This window comes from Procambarus clarkii, chromosome 37 (assembly GCF_040958095.1).
Source record: "Procambarus clarkii isolate CNS0578487 chromosome 37, FALCON_Pclarkii_2.0, whole genome shotgun sequence".
NCBI classification, from domain to species: domain Eukaryota; kingdom Metazoa; phylum Arthropoda; class Malacostraca; order Decapoda; family Cambaridae; genus Procambarus; species Procambarus clarkii.
In genome coordinates, this window is record NC_091186.1 from 11,691,289 (window position 1) to 11,707,847 (window position 16,559).

The 16,559-nt window shown below is 44.6% G+C and overlaps 1 protein-coding gene across 2 annotated transcripts in view; it reads right to left on the minus strand.

Annotated features, from left to right (window-relative positions):
* Polr3A (RNA polymerase III subunit A) overlaps positions 1-16,559 on the minus strand; it is a 60,111-nt gene that overhangs the window by 30,120 nt on the left and 13,432 nt on the right. For both annotated transcript variants that reach the window (XM_045754498.2, XM_045754499.2), the window contains exons 7-13: positions 11,243-11,414; positions 10,548-10,685; positions 9,789-10,009; positions 8,702-8,918; positions 6,188-6,385; positions 1,337-1,722; positions 911-1,219 (exon numbers count right to left, since the gene is read on the minus strand). In XM_045754498.2, the coding sequence (XP_045610454.1) occupies positions 911-1,219; positions 1,337-1,722; positions 6,188-6,385; positions 8,702-8,918; positions 9,789-10,009; positions 10,548-10,685; positions 11,243-11,414 (1,641 nt within the window). The remainder of the gene's footprint in view (positions 1-910; positions 1,220-1,336; positions 1,723-6,187; positions 6,386-8,701; positions 8,919-9,788; positions 10,010-10,547; positions 10,686-11,242; positions 11,415-16,559) is intronic.

The following is a 16,559-nucleotide window of genomic DNA, read 5'->3' on the forward strand; positions in this document are numbered from 1 at the left end:
GTACATTATATTTACAAGACATCCCTATCAGCCCCCACTCGGCCATGCCCAAAATACAGATGACTGTATGATACAGTAGAATGTTATCAGCACAGAATATGATGGTCCAGTGGAATGAGCACAGCTGAATGTGGTTGTCCAGTAAAATATTATAAGCATAGTAGAATCCATTAGTCCAGTGGAGTGCTATGAACACAGAAGAATGTAATTCTAAAGTGTACCAAAATTAGAAACAAATATATAAATATACAGAGAACAGCTAATGGCACAATTCACAAACACAAATATACGAATCTTGCAATACTATAGCACACCACTAGCAGATGATCTGTATGAAATTTGGAAATGATATCTTTTGCACAGTAACTTTAGATCAAGCATCGCTAGTAATAATAACCTGATCAACCAGAATGTTGCGTTTTAAAGCACACACGCCAACATGGTCATCAGGGCCTAGTTGATTAAGCATTTCTAAAATAACATACAAAGATTCATTTAAGGTTTCTAATACCCGAAATATTACCGCTATAGCTGTTGATGGTACTGTTAGGATTGTTGATGGTAATTTTAGGATTGTTGAAGGTAATGTTATAATAGTTCATGGTAATGTTATGACTGTTCAGGGTAAAATTATAATTGTTCATGACAATGTTATGACTGTTCATGGTAATGTTATGACAATGTTAACCTTACTTTTCTTTGTATTCAGACGTATTTTCTGCTGAGAGCAACATTTCCAAGTCTTTGTTTGTCATACAAACGTTTCTGACATAAATTTGCAGACACCAATGCAGAATCTATGTTCCAAAGAGCTCTTTAGGGTGATCCCCAAAGATCACCCTAAGGAGCTCTTAAACAAATTAAGTCATTACAGGACATGCACTACACTGGTTCTAAGGCCACGCATTACCTTTCATAGTGAGGAAGAGCACGATCATCAAAACCATTTGGAACTCTCTTGCCACCGATGGCCTGCTGGCCCACACACGCAATCATCTGGGAGATGTTGATAAATGAGCCCTTGGATCCAGAGATGGCCATGATGAGCGCCGCATTAGTCTTGTGCAGCTCCATCACACACGCTTTGCCAGCTTTGTCACGAATAGTACTCAGTTCTTTAAGAATGAGCTGTTCCAGGGTTTCCTCTGCCGTACAGCCTGGTTGGCACTGGAGCGTTCCTTCCTTAAGCTGTGAGATGAATTCATCACATTTACCATATCTGTTAGGGAGTAATGGTTTTATATTACAAGCATGAATAAAACTCTGCAAGTCATCTGGCAATTATAATAAACGATAACTTTTACAACAACATCTAAAACATAATCTTTGCACATACCCATCGTCAAGCAATTCTTGTTTTCTGGTGAGCAGCCCAGATCCTGGCATGACGTCTCCGATACCAATAGAGAAGCCTCTATTCATGAGGAAGAGTGTGGAGAGTCTTGCTACTCTCCACATGGCATCTGCAGCATGGTCCTTTCCATAATCCTTCAAAATGACATAGAAGATATTCTTTTTGGAACCGGAGCCCAAAAGTGACTTGTCAAGAGCACCGGCGAGAAGCTCCGAGTTTCTCATGATCACATAAGCTTCATTGGAGCATAGTTCTTCTCCTCGTGTGTAGTCTTTTCTCTTTGTCGTCAGGTTGCATTCGACGGGGAAATCCTTATTGGGTCGTATTATGGCACTAAATATCTGCTTCCCCGTCCATAGCTGCTTAGGCTGCAAGTAAATAATTTACAAATAGAGACAAAACATTATTTAACTGCACAATGAAATCACAAGAACATGGTGTATCTATGAATAAATATTCAGGCTTAATGATGGAATCAAACCAGCACCCATGAACTCCAGCAGACAGTGTGTGTGTGCCTGAGGGTTCAAGAGGCACGGGTTTTATCCCATCATACAGCCTCAATATTTATTCATTACTTAACAAATGATCATTTCCAGTTTCAGAGGAAATGACAAACTTCTGCACGATTTAACCCCTGCACTGCGCACCTGTTTTTAGCAAGAACTTCAAAGTGCAATTGTTAACGTCATATTTTCGTTGTTTTTAGAAATGTTCAGGTAAAGTTAATGTCAAAATGTTTTCCAAACTAAACTATTTTCATTTCAAAATACAAAGAGTAATGAAAATATTAAAAAAACATTAAAATATAGCCTAATTAAAAAAAAAACATACAACTTTCAAAACGACATTTGTTGGTTGGCACAGTTGAGGTGTTAAAAACGAGACCATAGCCTCAACATTGCCAAAAGTCCTCCCCCAACAAAGAAAACAAACAACCAAAATTTTGTGAAACTAGCCCTCCACTAGTTTGTCCCCACCTTTTCCCCTCCTTTGGGGGAGGAGGGAGCCTGCCCAGGATATCCACCCCCCACCCCCCCCAACCTCCACCGTCCAGTTCTATAATGATAAAATACGCCGAGCTGGGGAAGGATGTCAGGGAACCTCCGGGGTACACCCAGAAACTGGCTTTCTATTACATTCAACACGTTATCTGAAGGAAGCCCTGTTGACTCCTTTACGCTAACTACCAACAGAAAGGGCCAGAAAGAATGACAGCACCACAGGTACTGTATCAAGTTGAGGAAGAGGCCAACAGCCATGACACATGACCCCCAAGGCTACACAAGTTCACTGAGAACCAGGGATATTAACAAGGAATACTATTGTTAATATTGGTATTAATATTAACAGGGATAATATTATCCCTAGTATTGGGAACCAGAGATATTATCATCACTTCCAAAACTAGCTAGACTTAATGAGTGCTGGCTAGACTGAATGACACTGCAGACAACCTGAGAAATACAAGCCCTGGAACAGGAAGCCAGGGAAACTGGATCTGACTGCAGATCAACCCACGACACCGGATTTGTTGTGGATTGGCACAAAGCGCATGATGCACTCCCAGCCGAACCAAATAAGCATCCACAACTAAAGGACCCCTCCGGTAGTTCGCCAACTCATTCTTTGCCAGAAAAGTTTCAGAGCCAGCTGCAACCGAACAAAATGATCACCAGGACCAAAATAATAAAATCCCCAGTGCCAAGGAAAGCAAAACCAACACTTTCTGACAGAAGTCCCAGACCTTAGGGGGACACTGTAAAATGAGTGGAAGAGACACAAGAAAGAACCTGGTCCAAAGACTAGGCAGGGTCAGGCAGTGTATGAGCAGGCTGGAGGTGAAACAAGGCATGAGAAAATTTGCGGAATGAGGCCAAAGACGCAATATATACCGAACGCTAGTAGAATCTGCTCCACCAATGTCCCACGATAAGAAGTGACAGTATTCAGCATAAGATGCCGATCGAGAAAAAGGCAAGAAAGGATAAAACAACCCGGCCAAAAGGGCAATGACGAAGGGAGAGAAAATGGTGAAAAGACTGCCAAGAAGCCCACCACAAGGGCCTCACAGTCAGGGAAGGTGGCACGTAAAAAGGCAGACACCAAGACCACACTGACACGAAAAAGTAAACGTCCAGGCACTGGACACTCCCTGGACGTGACCGGCACAGAGATGCAAATGCCAAGAACCCAGCAGATGAGCTACCCGAAGCAACCAGCCCCAAAGAGACACAGACCGAAGAGACCGTTCACCTCCCCAACCAGTTGAGAAATGCAACAACAGGGCAACAGTACGAATGGAGCCGGATCACCGAGCTCAGAGAAATCTGAACTCCCTAGAGCACCTGCAAAACATCAAAAATAGAAAATTGGATTTACAACTTCATAAACTGAAACATGTATACATGTATGCGTAGTTGATTGTAACCATGATACAGTATATATATGTGCTTCAGCCTGCAGTTTAGATCTATTGTCTTGTGTATGATCCTCTGTTGTGTGTGACAGTGAATACCACTATTATCCTAACTTTAACCCTTAACATGCTCAGGGTCTAATATCCTGCTATCCACACAGGCGCATGTCATTTTGAAAAAAAAAAAAATTTTTTTTTTTTGCTAATCTGTTAAGTTCTGTTCACTGATCACGGGAAAAATAAAAAAAAAATTCTATTGTACTTACTTTTGTTGCAATAGAGCCGAGAAGCTCTGCGATGACGTCACAATCTGCATGGTCGCTCATGCAGTACACGCCCGGGAGATGTTGCGCGCGGTCCTCAAACAGCCAGAGTTGCCACAAATATATTTTCGCGCTATTTATTTACAATGTCTAAGCGCATTTTATCTAATTTTTTTTCACTAATTGTGTTTCAAATACTGTTTGAACATATTTTGTATCAATAATTGTTGCATATTTGAGTATACACAGGCGCACACAAATGTTTTCAATTACGGCAATATAATATGTCATTACAGTCTATTATATTATATGTTCTGCTTATATGTTTACATATTTACACACTCGCACACGCTATACACACTTTGAAGCACACTTAGAAGATTTCTAGACTGTGGTAGTCATTGAAGCAGTCGACAGCACATAATGGGATACCACACGTTTCACACCATGTTTGCACAAGCTTCCGTTTCTTGTCTCTACGTGTCGTTGTTTTACACACCAAGCAATCACGTTGGGCTATTGCACGCTTCACACCAGGTGGCAAATACTTAAGTTTGTGTGCTAGGAAGCCTTCAGTGTGAGCGAGGCGTGGAGTACCAGCATGCTGCAACAGTGGGTTTATGATGGGCCGCTGAATACCTGGGACATCTTTTGCAAACTTTCCTAATAACTGTATTGCAGCATCAAATACAAAGTCACGGAAAGTGGGCTTACGTCCAGTTCTCACAAGGTACATGTTGAAACAGTTCAGCATGCTCATGTCCACACTTCCAAAATGTAGACACCTGAGGAGTATCTGAAACCTGTCTCGTGACATATATTTCCCGAATAAAGGTGTTGGTATTGTCTTGTCCTTGCTCCAATAGTCATTTATTGCATGTTTGTGACAGTGCTTCATCAACAAACAGAGTGCCAAAAACACATACATTTCCGCCACTGTGGTATTTTTCCAACGCTGCAGTCGTGAAAATTCTGTGATTTCCCTCTCAATCAGGTAAGCAGCATGCAGGTTCGTTTGGTGTACAATGTATTCCATGAGTGGTTCATCATAGAATGCTGTAAAATATTCCATCTCAGCCATGTCCTCACCTTGATTAGGGAAAAGGTTTGTAATCCCTACATCTTTATCGTCAAAGTGAGGAATATTAGGAATAAAGTCGTCACCATCACTCCACTCAAGTACACCAGGCGTCCTGCGAGATGCAGAGGAAAGACGGCGAGGAAGCGATGCATACCGGCGACCAGGAGCTGAATACCGTCTGCGAGAAGCACGGCGGCTACGTGCACGTGAGGTGGGTGCACGTGAACACGAGGGTCTTGGTCCCTCATGTGGTGCCATGCGGTGGCACTTGGCTGGGCGAGATGCTGCTGACGCGACAATTTCTCGCCCAGTTACACCACTGGTACCAGCCACAGGCTCAATAAAACTTTGATCTGAGTCACTAAACCCAGAAAAGGAGTCACCTCCCTCTGACTCGTCACCCTCAAACAGAAAATATCCACAGGAACTGTGAGGTCGTGGTAGAATTGGGGTAGAAAATGGGCGAGGAGGCATGGGAGAGCGTATAGGCCTCGCCATGGCATGGCGGTCATTCTCACTTTCACTGCTGCTGCTACTATCTCCCGACAACTGTGTATAATCCTCATCGTTGTCTGAATCGTCAAACACACTTTCTTCACCTTCAGAGAATAATTCGTGGGCTATTTGCTCTGGGGTGAGGGACTGAGTGATGCGTGCTCGTGAGGCGTTTGACCGTGCGCTCGCCATGGTGACTCTCGCTAAACTGAGGCCTCCCATGCCATCGGAGCGTGAGCTGGATTTTTTTTCAAAATGGCCGCTGTTTACTAGAGCCCCTGGGCAGCGTATGGGACCCCCAGCTACACCGCGGGCCATTCAAATCGTGCGCGGTACCCATACACTTCATATGAAGTGAAGCGCAGTTGACTGGTAAAACGATTTACACTTCATATGAAGTGATGCGCACTTTAAGGGTTAATAAGACCTAATTGAATTCCTCAGATTAGAATAAATTGTAATTAATTTTTGTATATAAAGATGTTAATAATAATATTATTCCTTGGTTGAGTTTCTGAGATTCCTTTGAACCTCACAATATTTAATATTAAATGAATATTCTGAAGTAAATTTACCTTCATTATGGCTGGTGGTGGAAGGTCAATTCTATATACAGATTCTTTGCCAGCCAGAATGGACGTTATCAGGGCACAGGTGTGCTCCTTGTCAAAAAACTGGTCCTTTTGGGTGATGAGGTATGATCCTGTGAGGAAATCCTGTGTAGCACCGATGATCAGAGCGCCGTGTCTTGGGGTTACGAGGTTGGAGGTTACCTACAAAAGAATGATGTAATGAGATAACTGAAATGCACCTTTCTGAGAGGGACCTTCATTGCTTCTCAGCCAGGCCCAAGCTCCACCTCAAGACACTATAAATGATGCACTTGCCGCATTGAACCCCACCTTCTAAACATTTATAGTCAAGTGCAAGGAACATATCAAATGGTCATGCCACGAAGGGTAGAGGCAGACAGTGGTGAGCACAGCTCAATCACACCACCAAAAGGAACCACCTGCCGACACTAAAGAACGGATCAAAACTTTTAATACCGCCTCCAAGTGGTAACTGGTAACATAAGATAAGAAACACTGCAAACAAGTTTACAACTAGCTGTTACTCGATCACCACCATGGGGCAACCGGAACAACCATGGACATCTTCAAGAGAAAACTAGATAGTTTTCTTCAAGAAATGCCGGACCAACTGGGCTGTAATGGATATGTGGGCCTGTAGGCTGCTCCAAGCAACAGCCTGTTGGACCAAGCTCTCAAGTAAGGCCGGGGTTGAGGAGTAGAACTCCCAGAACCCCATCAAACAGGTATCAAGCAACAGTCAGGTAACACTGCTGGGTCAAGGAAGTGGATGACTAGTTCCACTTACAGGCCAGGCCACCTAATCATGCCCAGGAAAACCAAGAAACAAAAATATGGGAATTGGAGAAAAACTCATGGCCTGCTCAGGTATACACTAATAGGTAAAACCCTGGACCCGGATTCACGAAGCAGTTACGCAAGTACTTTGAACGTGTACATCTTTCTTCAATCTTTGACGCCTTTGGTTACATTTATTAAACAGTTTACAAACATGAAAACTTCCCAATCAACTGTTGTTATTGTTATAAATAGCCTCCCGATGCTTCGGAGCTCATTAACTGTGTAATAATCATAAAGCCACCAAAGATTGAGAAAAGATGGACAGATTCGTAAGTACTTGCGTAACTGCTTCGTGAATCTGGTCCCTGGTATACACCTAATCTTCTTACCTTCCACTTAACAGGTCTCACTTCAGTAATCAGGTTCCAAAGCACTACCCAGAACCATATAAAATTTTGAGGGACCTGAAAACCTCAGAGATAAGGTTCCTCTAATGAAAACCTCAGATATGCATAGGAAAGCTATGCTTTCCTATGCATCAGAAAGAAGGATGCAACCACCAACTGCGAGAAAAGGTAAACTGAAACCTGCACATAATTTCCAGCGAATGGTATCGGTCCCCACCCGCTAACAGGAGGCGAACAGCACTAACAAGCATGCCTACACACAAACTACTTTATCTCCTGCTGAACAGGTTTCACTTAAGTAATGCAAGTTCTGAGGTGCTACCAAGGGCAGGGGGTCTGCCCACTGGAGAATTCCAAAAACCTCAGAAAAGCAGTTAAACTCTATTAGTACTACTGGTGCTGCCATCTGCTGATCGTGAGCATAGGTAGTTGATGCAACTTACACAATTTCAGAAATCGGAAAGATTCTTGGCTGCCTTAGAGATTCCAGCGATCGTTTAGAAGAGGTGTTCAGCTTTGGCATCACAGTGAGCTGTTATTCTTGCTGTAGATTAAGGTCTGCTCTCAACTGTGTTCCTCACCCCTGGACTCTAAGGCCAGAACTCATCAGGCAATTGTGTGTCCACTTAGAAGGCCTGTACAACTTTCCTCAATCATGGTAGCTTCGTTTACATTTATTAAACAGTTTATGAGATCCAAAGTGCTATGAGGTTGTCTACAACAATAATAACCTTGGGTGAGAACAACCTCACAGTGTTTTGAAGCTTATAAATCATTTAATAGATACAGACTAATGTGCTACATTTGAGGAAAGATGTACAGGTTTCATAAGCGAACATTTAAATGCTTAACGAATCCTGGATCGGAACAAGGCAATTTGCAAGGTTACTTGCCTCAGTGGGGCTCAAAGTCACTCTGGGCCTGGCGTACAAGCAGTGTTGGGCTAGGCGGACCCAGTGTTATGGCTCAGTTTGCTACCAAGAGGACTTTGATCAGAAAACTACATATTAATTAATAATGCATATCAAAATGGTCTTCTACCCTTATGCAGTGCATGCATTATAGTATCCCAACCAACACATATGAAATTAAATGAAATTTATGACGTTTTGGTCTGTCCTGGACCCTTATCATGGCACAGCTTGATAAAGAGTACAGGACAAACCAAAACATCGCCACTTTCATTTCCTTTCATATGTGGGGGTTAAGTTATTTGTTTCAGTCACTTTATTGTGACTTATTACCTGCATAAATTACAGTACTGTATCTTCATTAACAATCATTTTGACAACTCGTGCTATGCACTCACCCCCATCAACATCAGAGCTTCAGCTCGTGCCTCCTCCGTCTGTGGCACATGAAGGTTCATCTCATCACCATCAAAATCTGCATTGTATGGTGTGCACACGCACTCATTAAACCTGAAGGTTCTCCACGGTAAGACACGCACCCGATGTGACATAATGCTCATTTTATGCAGAGACGGCTGACGGTTGTACAGGACAATATCCCCATCAATTAAATGCCTGGAAAAGATGAGAGCGGTAACATTACACATGTCGAGCAGACCTTACACTAGAAGGTGAAGGGACGACGACATTTCGGTCCGTCCTGGACTATTCTCAAGTCGATGGTCCAGGACGGACCGAAACTTCGTCATCCCTTCACCTTCTAGTGTGTGGTCTGGTAAACATACTTTAGCTACGTTATTGTGACTCATCGCCTGCATTACACGAGTCATGGGGTAATGCACGGTGACTTAAACTTTCATTAAAATTCAATATCTAAGAACAGCCTGAAACAAAATGCAATAATTATTAAAGCTTAGAGGACAAAGCATCTGACAGGATACGGAATCATGTAACCACACTGATTGCATCCTTTTGATGGAAAATGTAATTTCACCCAAGAGGGAATGAAATTACAGTAATTTGGGGCAAATTATTTTTCGTGAGACAAAATTATATATAAAATTATACGTAAGGGAAAGTAAGACAAAGTATAAAAAGCTAGGTAATTGATCCCTGGTGGATGAAATGTTTGGATAAAGGCACAAGGGTCAATAACAATGGAACAGTTTATTGTTGACCAGACCACACATTAGAAGGTGAAGGGACGACGAAGTTTCGGTCCGTCCTGGACCATTCTCAAGGTCCAGGACGGACCGAAACATCGTCGTCCCTTCACCTTCTAGTGTGTGGTCTGGTCAACATACTTCAGCCACGTTATTGTGACTCATCGCCTGCACATGGAACAGTTTAAGAAATACTATATCATAACTACGTGAATTTTTCATACAAAAAAAAAAGTATTTGACCAAGGCTTACCGTTGCCATCAAGTGGGTGCCCCTAAAATTAAGTTTACCAATTACACATAATCGTATCTTTCCTCTCACCTCTCAATGATGTCTCCTTGTCGGAGTTCCGTGGCCATTCTCGCCCTGTGGACGTATCTTAGGGACTTCTTGATGCCGGGAGTTGACCGAGGCTCGACAAACAGAGCCCCAGGGTGAACGTCAGGACCATTCTTGACCAGCTGCCTCATCAGTGTTATGTTATGTGCTGTAACTTTCTCTGGGTATGTCAGCTGTTTAGCCACCTCTATTGGAACTCCAACCTGTGTTATAAACATTTACATAACATGAAAAGTTGCAATTCAACTTTAAAAGCTACAAAATCTTACATCAGTTTTGCTTGTAATATCACACACACACTTCTAGTTGTGTGCAAATGTATGCAATGTAAGGGATTCATGATAGCTGACTCATTAATCTCAAGGGATTCATGATAGCTGACTCATTAATCTCAAGGATTCATCATACATGACTTGTTAATCTGAAGGGATTCATGTGATCGAAAACTCATTAAAAATCCGAGTCTTACTATAAAATGTGTCAACAAGTTACAACAGATGCACAAATACTTCCCATGCGGAATGCAACAAATTGGAAGTGTCATACACAATACATTTTTAGTGCAAGAATGGAAGGCATTCTTAATTAACATAATGAAATGCCTTTTTCTGGTGTGTCCCCCTCCTTGGACAGACTGTTTAGGGTGTCATGAAGGAGAAAGCCCTCCTAGTAAAAGGCAGCGTGCAAAACTTCAACAAGGGTTCGAATTATATTAATTCAGCAATAAATGCTAGGTCTCACCTCGTTAATTCTTAGATTAGGATCCGGTGATATCACAGTTCGACTGGAGAAATCCACTCGCTTTCCAGACAGATTACCCCTAAAACGACCTTGTTTACCCTTCAGCCGTTGAACAAAACCTCGTGTAGTCTTTCTCGCCTGCAAAAGTATGTCAGACAGGTAACCAAAGACACATCTCCAAACACAGCTAGTTATTCAATTTTAATCCATACTTAAAGAACATCAAGGATGCGCTTACAATACTGAGTATAGCATTATTTAAAACAAATATGTTGTTTAAGTTATTACCTAAAATTATCTGGCAAGTTCTCAAATTTGCTTATATTTTCCTTATGATCTAGTGTTAAAAATGATAGCTTCTTTCTGCTCACCGTTTGTTATGTCTTGGTTTAAACAGTTTCTGAATTAACAATTTAATAGCTAAACCATCTGCTTGCATGTTACCTGCTTACCATGATTATTGGTCAGCAAGGAGCATCGTCTCCACCAGATAATGTCACAATGCCTATCCATAAATCGCGTCCTCTCCTTCAGTGGCGTACTTCACTAACCCAATACCTAACTGTACTACACTTATTTGCCAACTAAATTAATTACATAATACGGCCTAGCTCTTCCCCCTTCCTACCATTCAATATATCACTACCAACTATACTGCAAATGGCCGGCAACATGTGAAGTACGTCGTCACGTACCATACTTAAATCATGTGGCACGGAAATTTCAGAGTTCATGATAAATGCAACGTGAAGTTGCAGGTGCTCCCAGGAGTCTTGAATACTCTGAACCTTCCCTGAACTACGCTTGTTGATTAGGTTGTTCAGGAAGATGATTTCTGTCAACATCACTGTGATGTCGTCTTCGTTCCTGGTAGAAAATAGAATAATAATTATGATGTAGGGTAAAATCACAAGAATTTAATGTATCTATAAGAAAATAGTGAGGTCATGCTATGGAATCAAACTGATGTCCCAGGGACTCTGGTTCCATCCAGTAACATCCCAGGAGAGGAAAAATCATATATGAAGATTTGAGGATGATGAAAAACAGATGAAGGTAAGGACTTCCTTCATCTGAAGGAAGGACTGCATGAAGGAAGGAAGGACTGAAGAGGACTGCACGATGCTACCAAGAGATGATGTCGGGACGGCAGAACAAATGGTTACTAAATTTTAAGCAAAGCAAATGCATGAATGTATCTTGAGTTGATTTCGTAATAGAATGTATCTTGAGAATGTTCATAATAATGCAAAAAGGACACTGGGATTTATTAATCGAAGCGTTAGCAACAAGACACCTGGTGTTGTTATTCAGCAATATCTTTAGATTATGGCCTCATTTAGATTATGCAGTTCAGTTTTGGTCGCCGTACTATAGCATGGATATAAATTCACTTGAACGTGTCCAGCATAGGATGAAAAAGTTAATTCCCCAAATAAGAAACCTGTCTAAAAATTAGAAAAAAAGCTTAGAGCTTAAATTGCATTACACTGGAAAGACGAAGAGTTAAGGGTGACATGATAGAGGTTTACAAGTGGATGAATGACCATAACAAAGGGGATATTAATAGGGTATTAAAAGTATCAACACAAGACAGAACACAACACAATGGGTATAAATTGGATAAGCTTAGATTTAGGAAAGACTTGAGTAAATACTGGTTCAGTAACAGGGTTGTTGATTTGTGGAGCCAATTACCGCGTAACGTGGTGGAGGTGGGGTCAATCGATTGTTTCAAACATGGGTTGGACATGTATATGAGTGGGATTGGATGGTTATAAATAGGAGCTGCCTCATATGGGCCAATAGGCCTTCTGCAGATACCTATGTTCTCATGTTCTTATGTTCAAATGTAAAGTAATAAAGTTAAAGATAGGAAAGAAAAAGCCAGAGAGTACAATACACAAGGAAAGTAAGAGCACGAACATACAAAAAAACCAGCGTTGAATGTAATGAAACGCCATTTTCTGGGTGAGCCCCGGAGGCTCCCTGGAGCTTATCGGGCTAATGTATGTTATGTTAGACCGGGACATTAGCTATGGAGTTCAGACCTACCAGGGACCAGCGCCAGAACCTGGCCCCTTCAGAGAGGTTTCAGGAAGCAATGGCCCTGGAAAACCCCATATGGTTGGGGGTTTTCCTTATCTGCCATCGACCAGGGTTAGGCACCCAGAAAGGTAGGCATAACAAAACAAACCCCACATGGTAAAAAACTACAACAAAAACCGAACAGAGAGGTAGAAAACTCCCTACAATCCCAAGGAAACTAGCAAACAAGCAAACATCACACTTTACTGCCGCGCCGATCGTCCGCGCAGCCCTCCCCACCCCGGGAGGGGGAGGGGGGAGCCCCGGACCTACCGCGCCGGCTGCCAAGCTCCAGTTCGGAAGCTAAGCTTCAACCAACGCGAAAAAACCGCCGACCGGCGGGAGGGAGGGTTTCCAGGGAGCCTCCGGGGCTCACCCAGAAAATGGCGTTTCATTACATTCAACGCTGGTTTTCTGTGGGGAGCCCCTACGGCTCCCTGGAGCTTCATACCCAAAGAGAAGGAAAAGAAAGGGCTAACCCGGGAGGCGGCCGCCACAAACTCTGCAACGCAAAGCCAAGACAACCGGTCGCAAACCTGCGACCCAAGGCAACAAGAACGCCCAAGAACAGACGCACATATGGATGGGCGGCCAAAAACCTGTGCGACCCACAAATCCCTGCGCCCGAAATGAGCCCGAGACGTCACCAACACAGCAGCAAAAGCTGCAAACGTCTGAACAGCACGGGCGCAAAGACAGACCGCAGGAAGAAGGAAAACACTGCGGACGACCTGGGAGACCCGAGCCCTGAAAACAGGGAACGAAGGAACCGGATCAACCACAGCGCATCCCCAGGCACGGTACGCCGGCAACAGCAAAAAGCACAACCGGACAACACAGGACGCACCCCCCGGCCAAACCAAACAAGTACCAATACCCCAAGAACCCCTCCGGAAAGCAGCCGTCTCGACCGTCGCCAGGACAGAGAAAGGTTGCAAACCAATAAAGCTACCACCAGTACCAAAGAGGAGGAAACTGAAACCGAAGGGGCTACCACAAACTGAGGGGAAGATAAGAAGGCACCCTGAACAAGGACCAGGATGGCTCAGGCGACTCATGAGCAGGCCGGAGGGGAAACAAAACGCGAGAAAATGTAATAAACGTCATACTGTCTCCAAGACGAAGCTCGCAGGTGGGACACCGTCAACAAAGCCACCTGAACACCCTAGAGATGGTGATACCTGCGTCAAAATACCAGACGCGAAGAGCCAAGGAGAAGGCCGAACCAGTCACGGACAGGACCGATTCGGCCTGCTGAAAGAGGCGAAGCCTCAGGAAAAACGCCCCGGGTACGGACACCTATCAAGCAGCGTCTGAAAAGAAGGCCGGGCCGGCCACCATGGAACCATAAGGACTGTTCTCGTGGGAATGGGCTGCAACCGAGCCAGAACCCAAAGCAACAGCTGGACCGGGAGAAGAGGTACAGGTACCCCCCCACCTCGACCAGGCCTGCCGAAAGCCTCCACCGTGAAGTCCTCGCAGGTGGGAAGGGCGCCACAAAACGGGCGACGCCTAGACCACGCCGACCCGAAGACGTCCATGGCCAGGAGTCCATAAGCCCAACAGAGCCAACAAAACGAACCGGCGACGACTGGCCAACCCACGAAGAGGAATGAACCGAGACAGCTGTCACAACCGGGCTGTGAGCCCGACGGACAGACAGACTCCATCAACCACGGCCGACCTGGTGAACACTGGTCACAAAGCCCCGGCCGAGAGACGACCCGTCCGTGAACACATCGAGCGAAGGCTCGGGAAGGTGCCAAGGCACGGAACCCCGAAAACCCCAAAGAGGAAGCTGGTGACGCAGCACCAACACCAGATCCCCAGAGGAACCCAAGGAATGCAAGAGGCGGAAGGGGAGTCTCCGTAGGAACCAACCGACGCCGTAGCCAAACCCGACTCCGCGGGCAGACAAGCACGCCGAAGTGCAAACTCCCGCACAACCGCCCAAGCAACCGCTGAGCAACCCGAGACCCCCTCCTGAACAGCCAAAGGCGGGACCACAGCCGCAGTAACACTTCTGGAGGGAAGACAATGAGGGGCCCAAGAGCCTGAAACAAGGCCCAGGTCCGAACCCGGGACGGAAACAGATGGAAAAACCTCCAGATCACCAGGAAACCAAACCCAGCGATCTGGAAAGAACCATCCCCTGGCGAGCAGACAAGCGGACTGACTGGGAGCCCACTCCAGCCAGTCGTCGAGGTAGGCCAGACACCGAATCTCAGACGCAGACAGGGCACTAAGATCCGGTAAAGATGCAAAGAGTATACAAAGTGCCCTTTACAAAATAGGGAAGGCAATAAAAACAGCAAACCTGAAGCCCCACCACCAAAGCATTATATGACAATCATATTAAGACATTATGACATATGACAATCATTATATGACAATATGACAATTATAATCAAAGCATTATATGACAAAGAGTGCTGGGAAGACGGGACACCACGAGAGTAGCTCTCATCCTGTAACTACACTTAGGAAATTACACATAAGTAATTACCAACCATGCTAGCCCCAGAAAAACAGGAGAGGAATGTGCCAAGAAGTGACCTGGAGGTCCAGGGCCACCATCCATGCACCCGGCCCTAACAGAATCCGAACAGGAGACAACAGTCCTCCGAGGAGGGCAGAGGATCCAGGGCGCAGACTGAAGTAGTCCAGAAGAACTGCAGACGGGAAAAGCTCATGACTGCAAAGAGCAGACGGGAAAAGCTCATGACTGCAAAGAGCAGACGGGAAGCCCAGAAGGATGGGGCGGATCGACCACGCCCCACGCACCCACGAAGAGGAAATGACGAAGCACGGGAAGAAGCCCACCCCGCCAGCGCTGACCCCCCCCCCCAAGGGGGAGAAGCCGTCCTCCGACGCCAGCAGAGGCCGGAAGACAACCCAAAGCGCCCACCAACAGCGAGACCAAGCGAGAGGCAACAGAGCAAGCTGCCTCCCCAGCGCCCAGTCAACAGAGAAGGGAACAGAACCCCTTCCGAAAGAAAAAGTACACTACCGAAGTCATGAGGAGAGACTACGGGAATGAAACCACACTTCGCTGGAAGATGAAGGGAGGGGAGACCTGATCACCACATTCAAGATACCCAAGGGAATCGACAGGGTTGATAAGGACAGGCTATGTAACACAAGGGGCACACGCACTAGGGGACACAGGTGGAAACTGAGTACCCAAAAGAGCCACAGATAGAATTAAATTTTTTTTTTTTTTTTTTTTTTTAGTGTCAGAATGGGAACGGGAAAGCACTAGGAAGTAATGTGGCGACTCCTCACACAAGGAACGAGGCTGACCCCCATACAATGTCACATGTAGACATGACAGAGCCCAAGAGGCACAGGAACCTATACACCTGAGGCAGGTACGTAAAAGGGAAAGATCGACCTTTGAGGATCACCCTAAACGGTGCCAAACAGATGGAAGAAGTACTAAGGAATGCTAGAAAATTGCAAAGGGATGAGGATGGGAAAGGGTGGTCGTTAAGACGAGATCTTTCAAAAGAAGATAGAGAGAAGCTGAAACTGAACCTCGCCGAGGCAAAACATTTAAATGAGAGCAGGAATGAAGAAGAAATAAATTCTTTTTTCTACAAAGTGATAGGGGTAGGCAAACCAGTAAAGTGGTACATAAAGGCAAACCAACAAAATCAATAGAGAGAGGGGGAGTGAAGAATAAGGAGAGGGGGAACAAGTTCCTGAAGATTGCATACACCAACATAGATGGAGTGAGATCGAAGATACTGGAGTTAAGTGATGTAATACAGCTGCAGACACCAGACATTGTTGCACTCACGGAGACAAAACTTGAAGATGTAATTTTAAATGAGGTCATATTCCCAAGGGGCTACTCAATTTGGAGACGGGACAGAAAAATTAGGAAAGGCGGTGGCGTTGCTGTGCTGGTAAAAGAACACC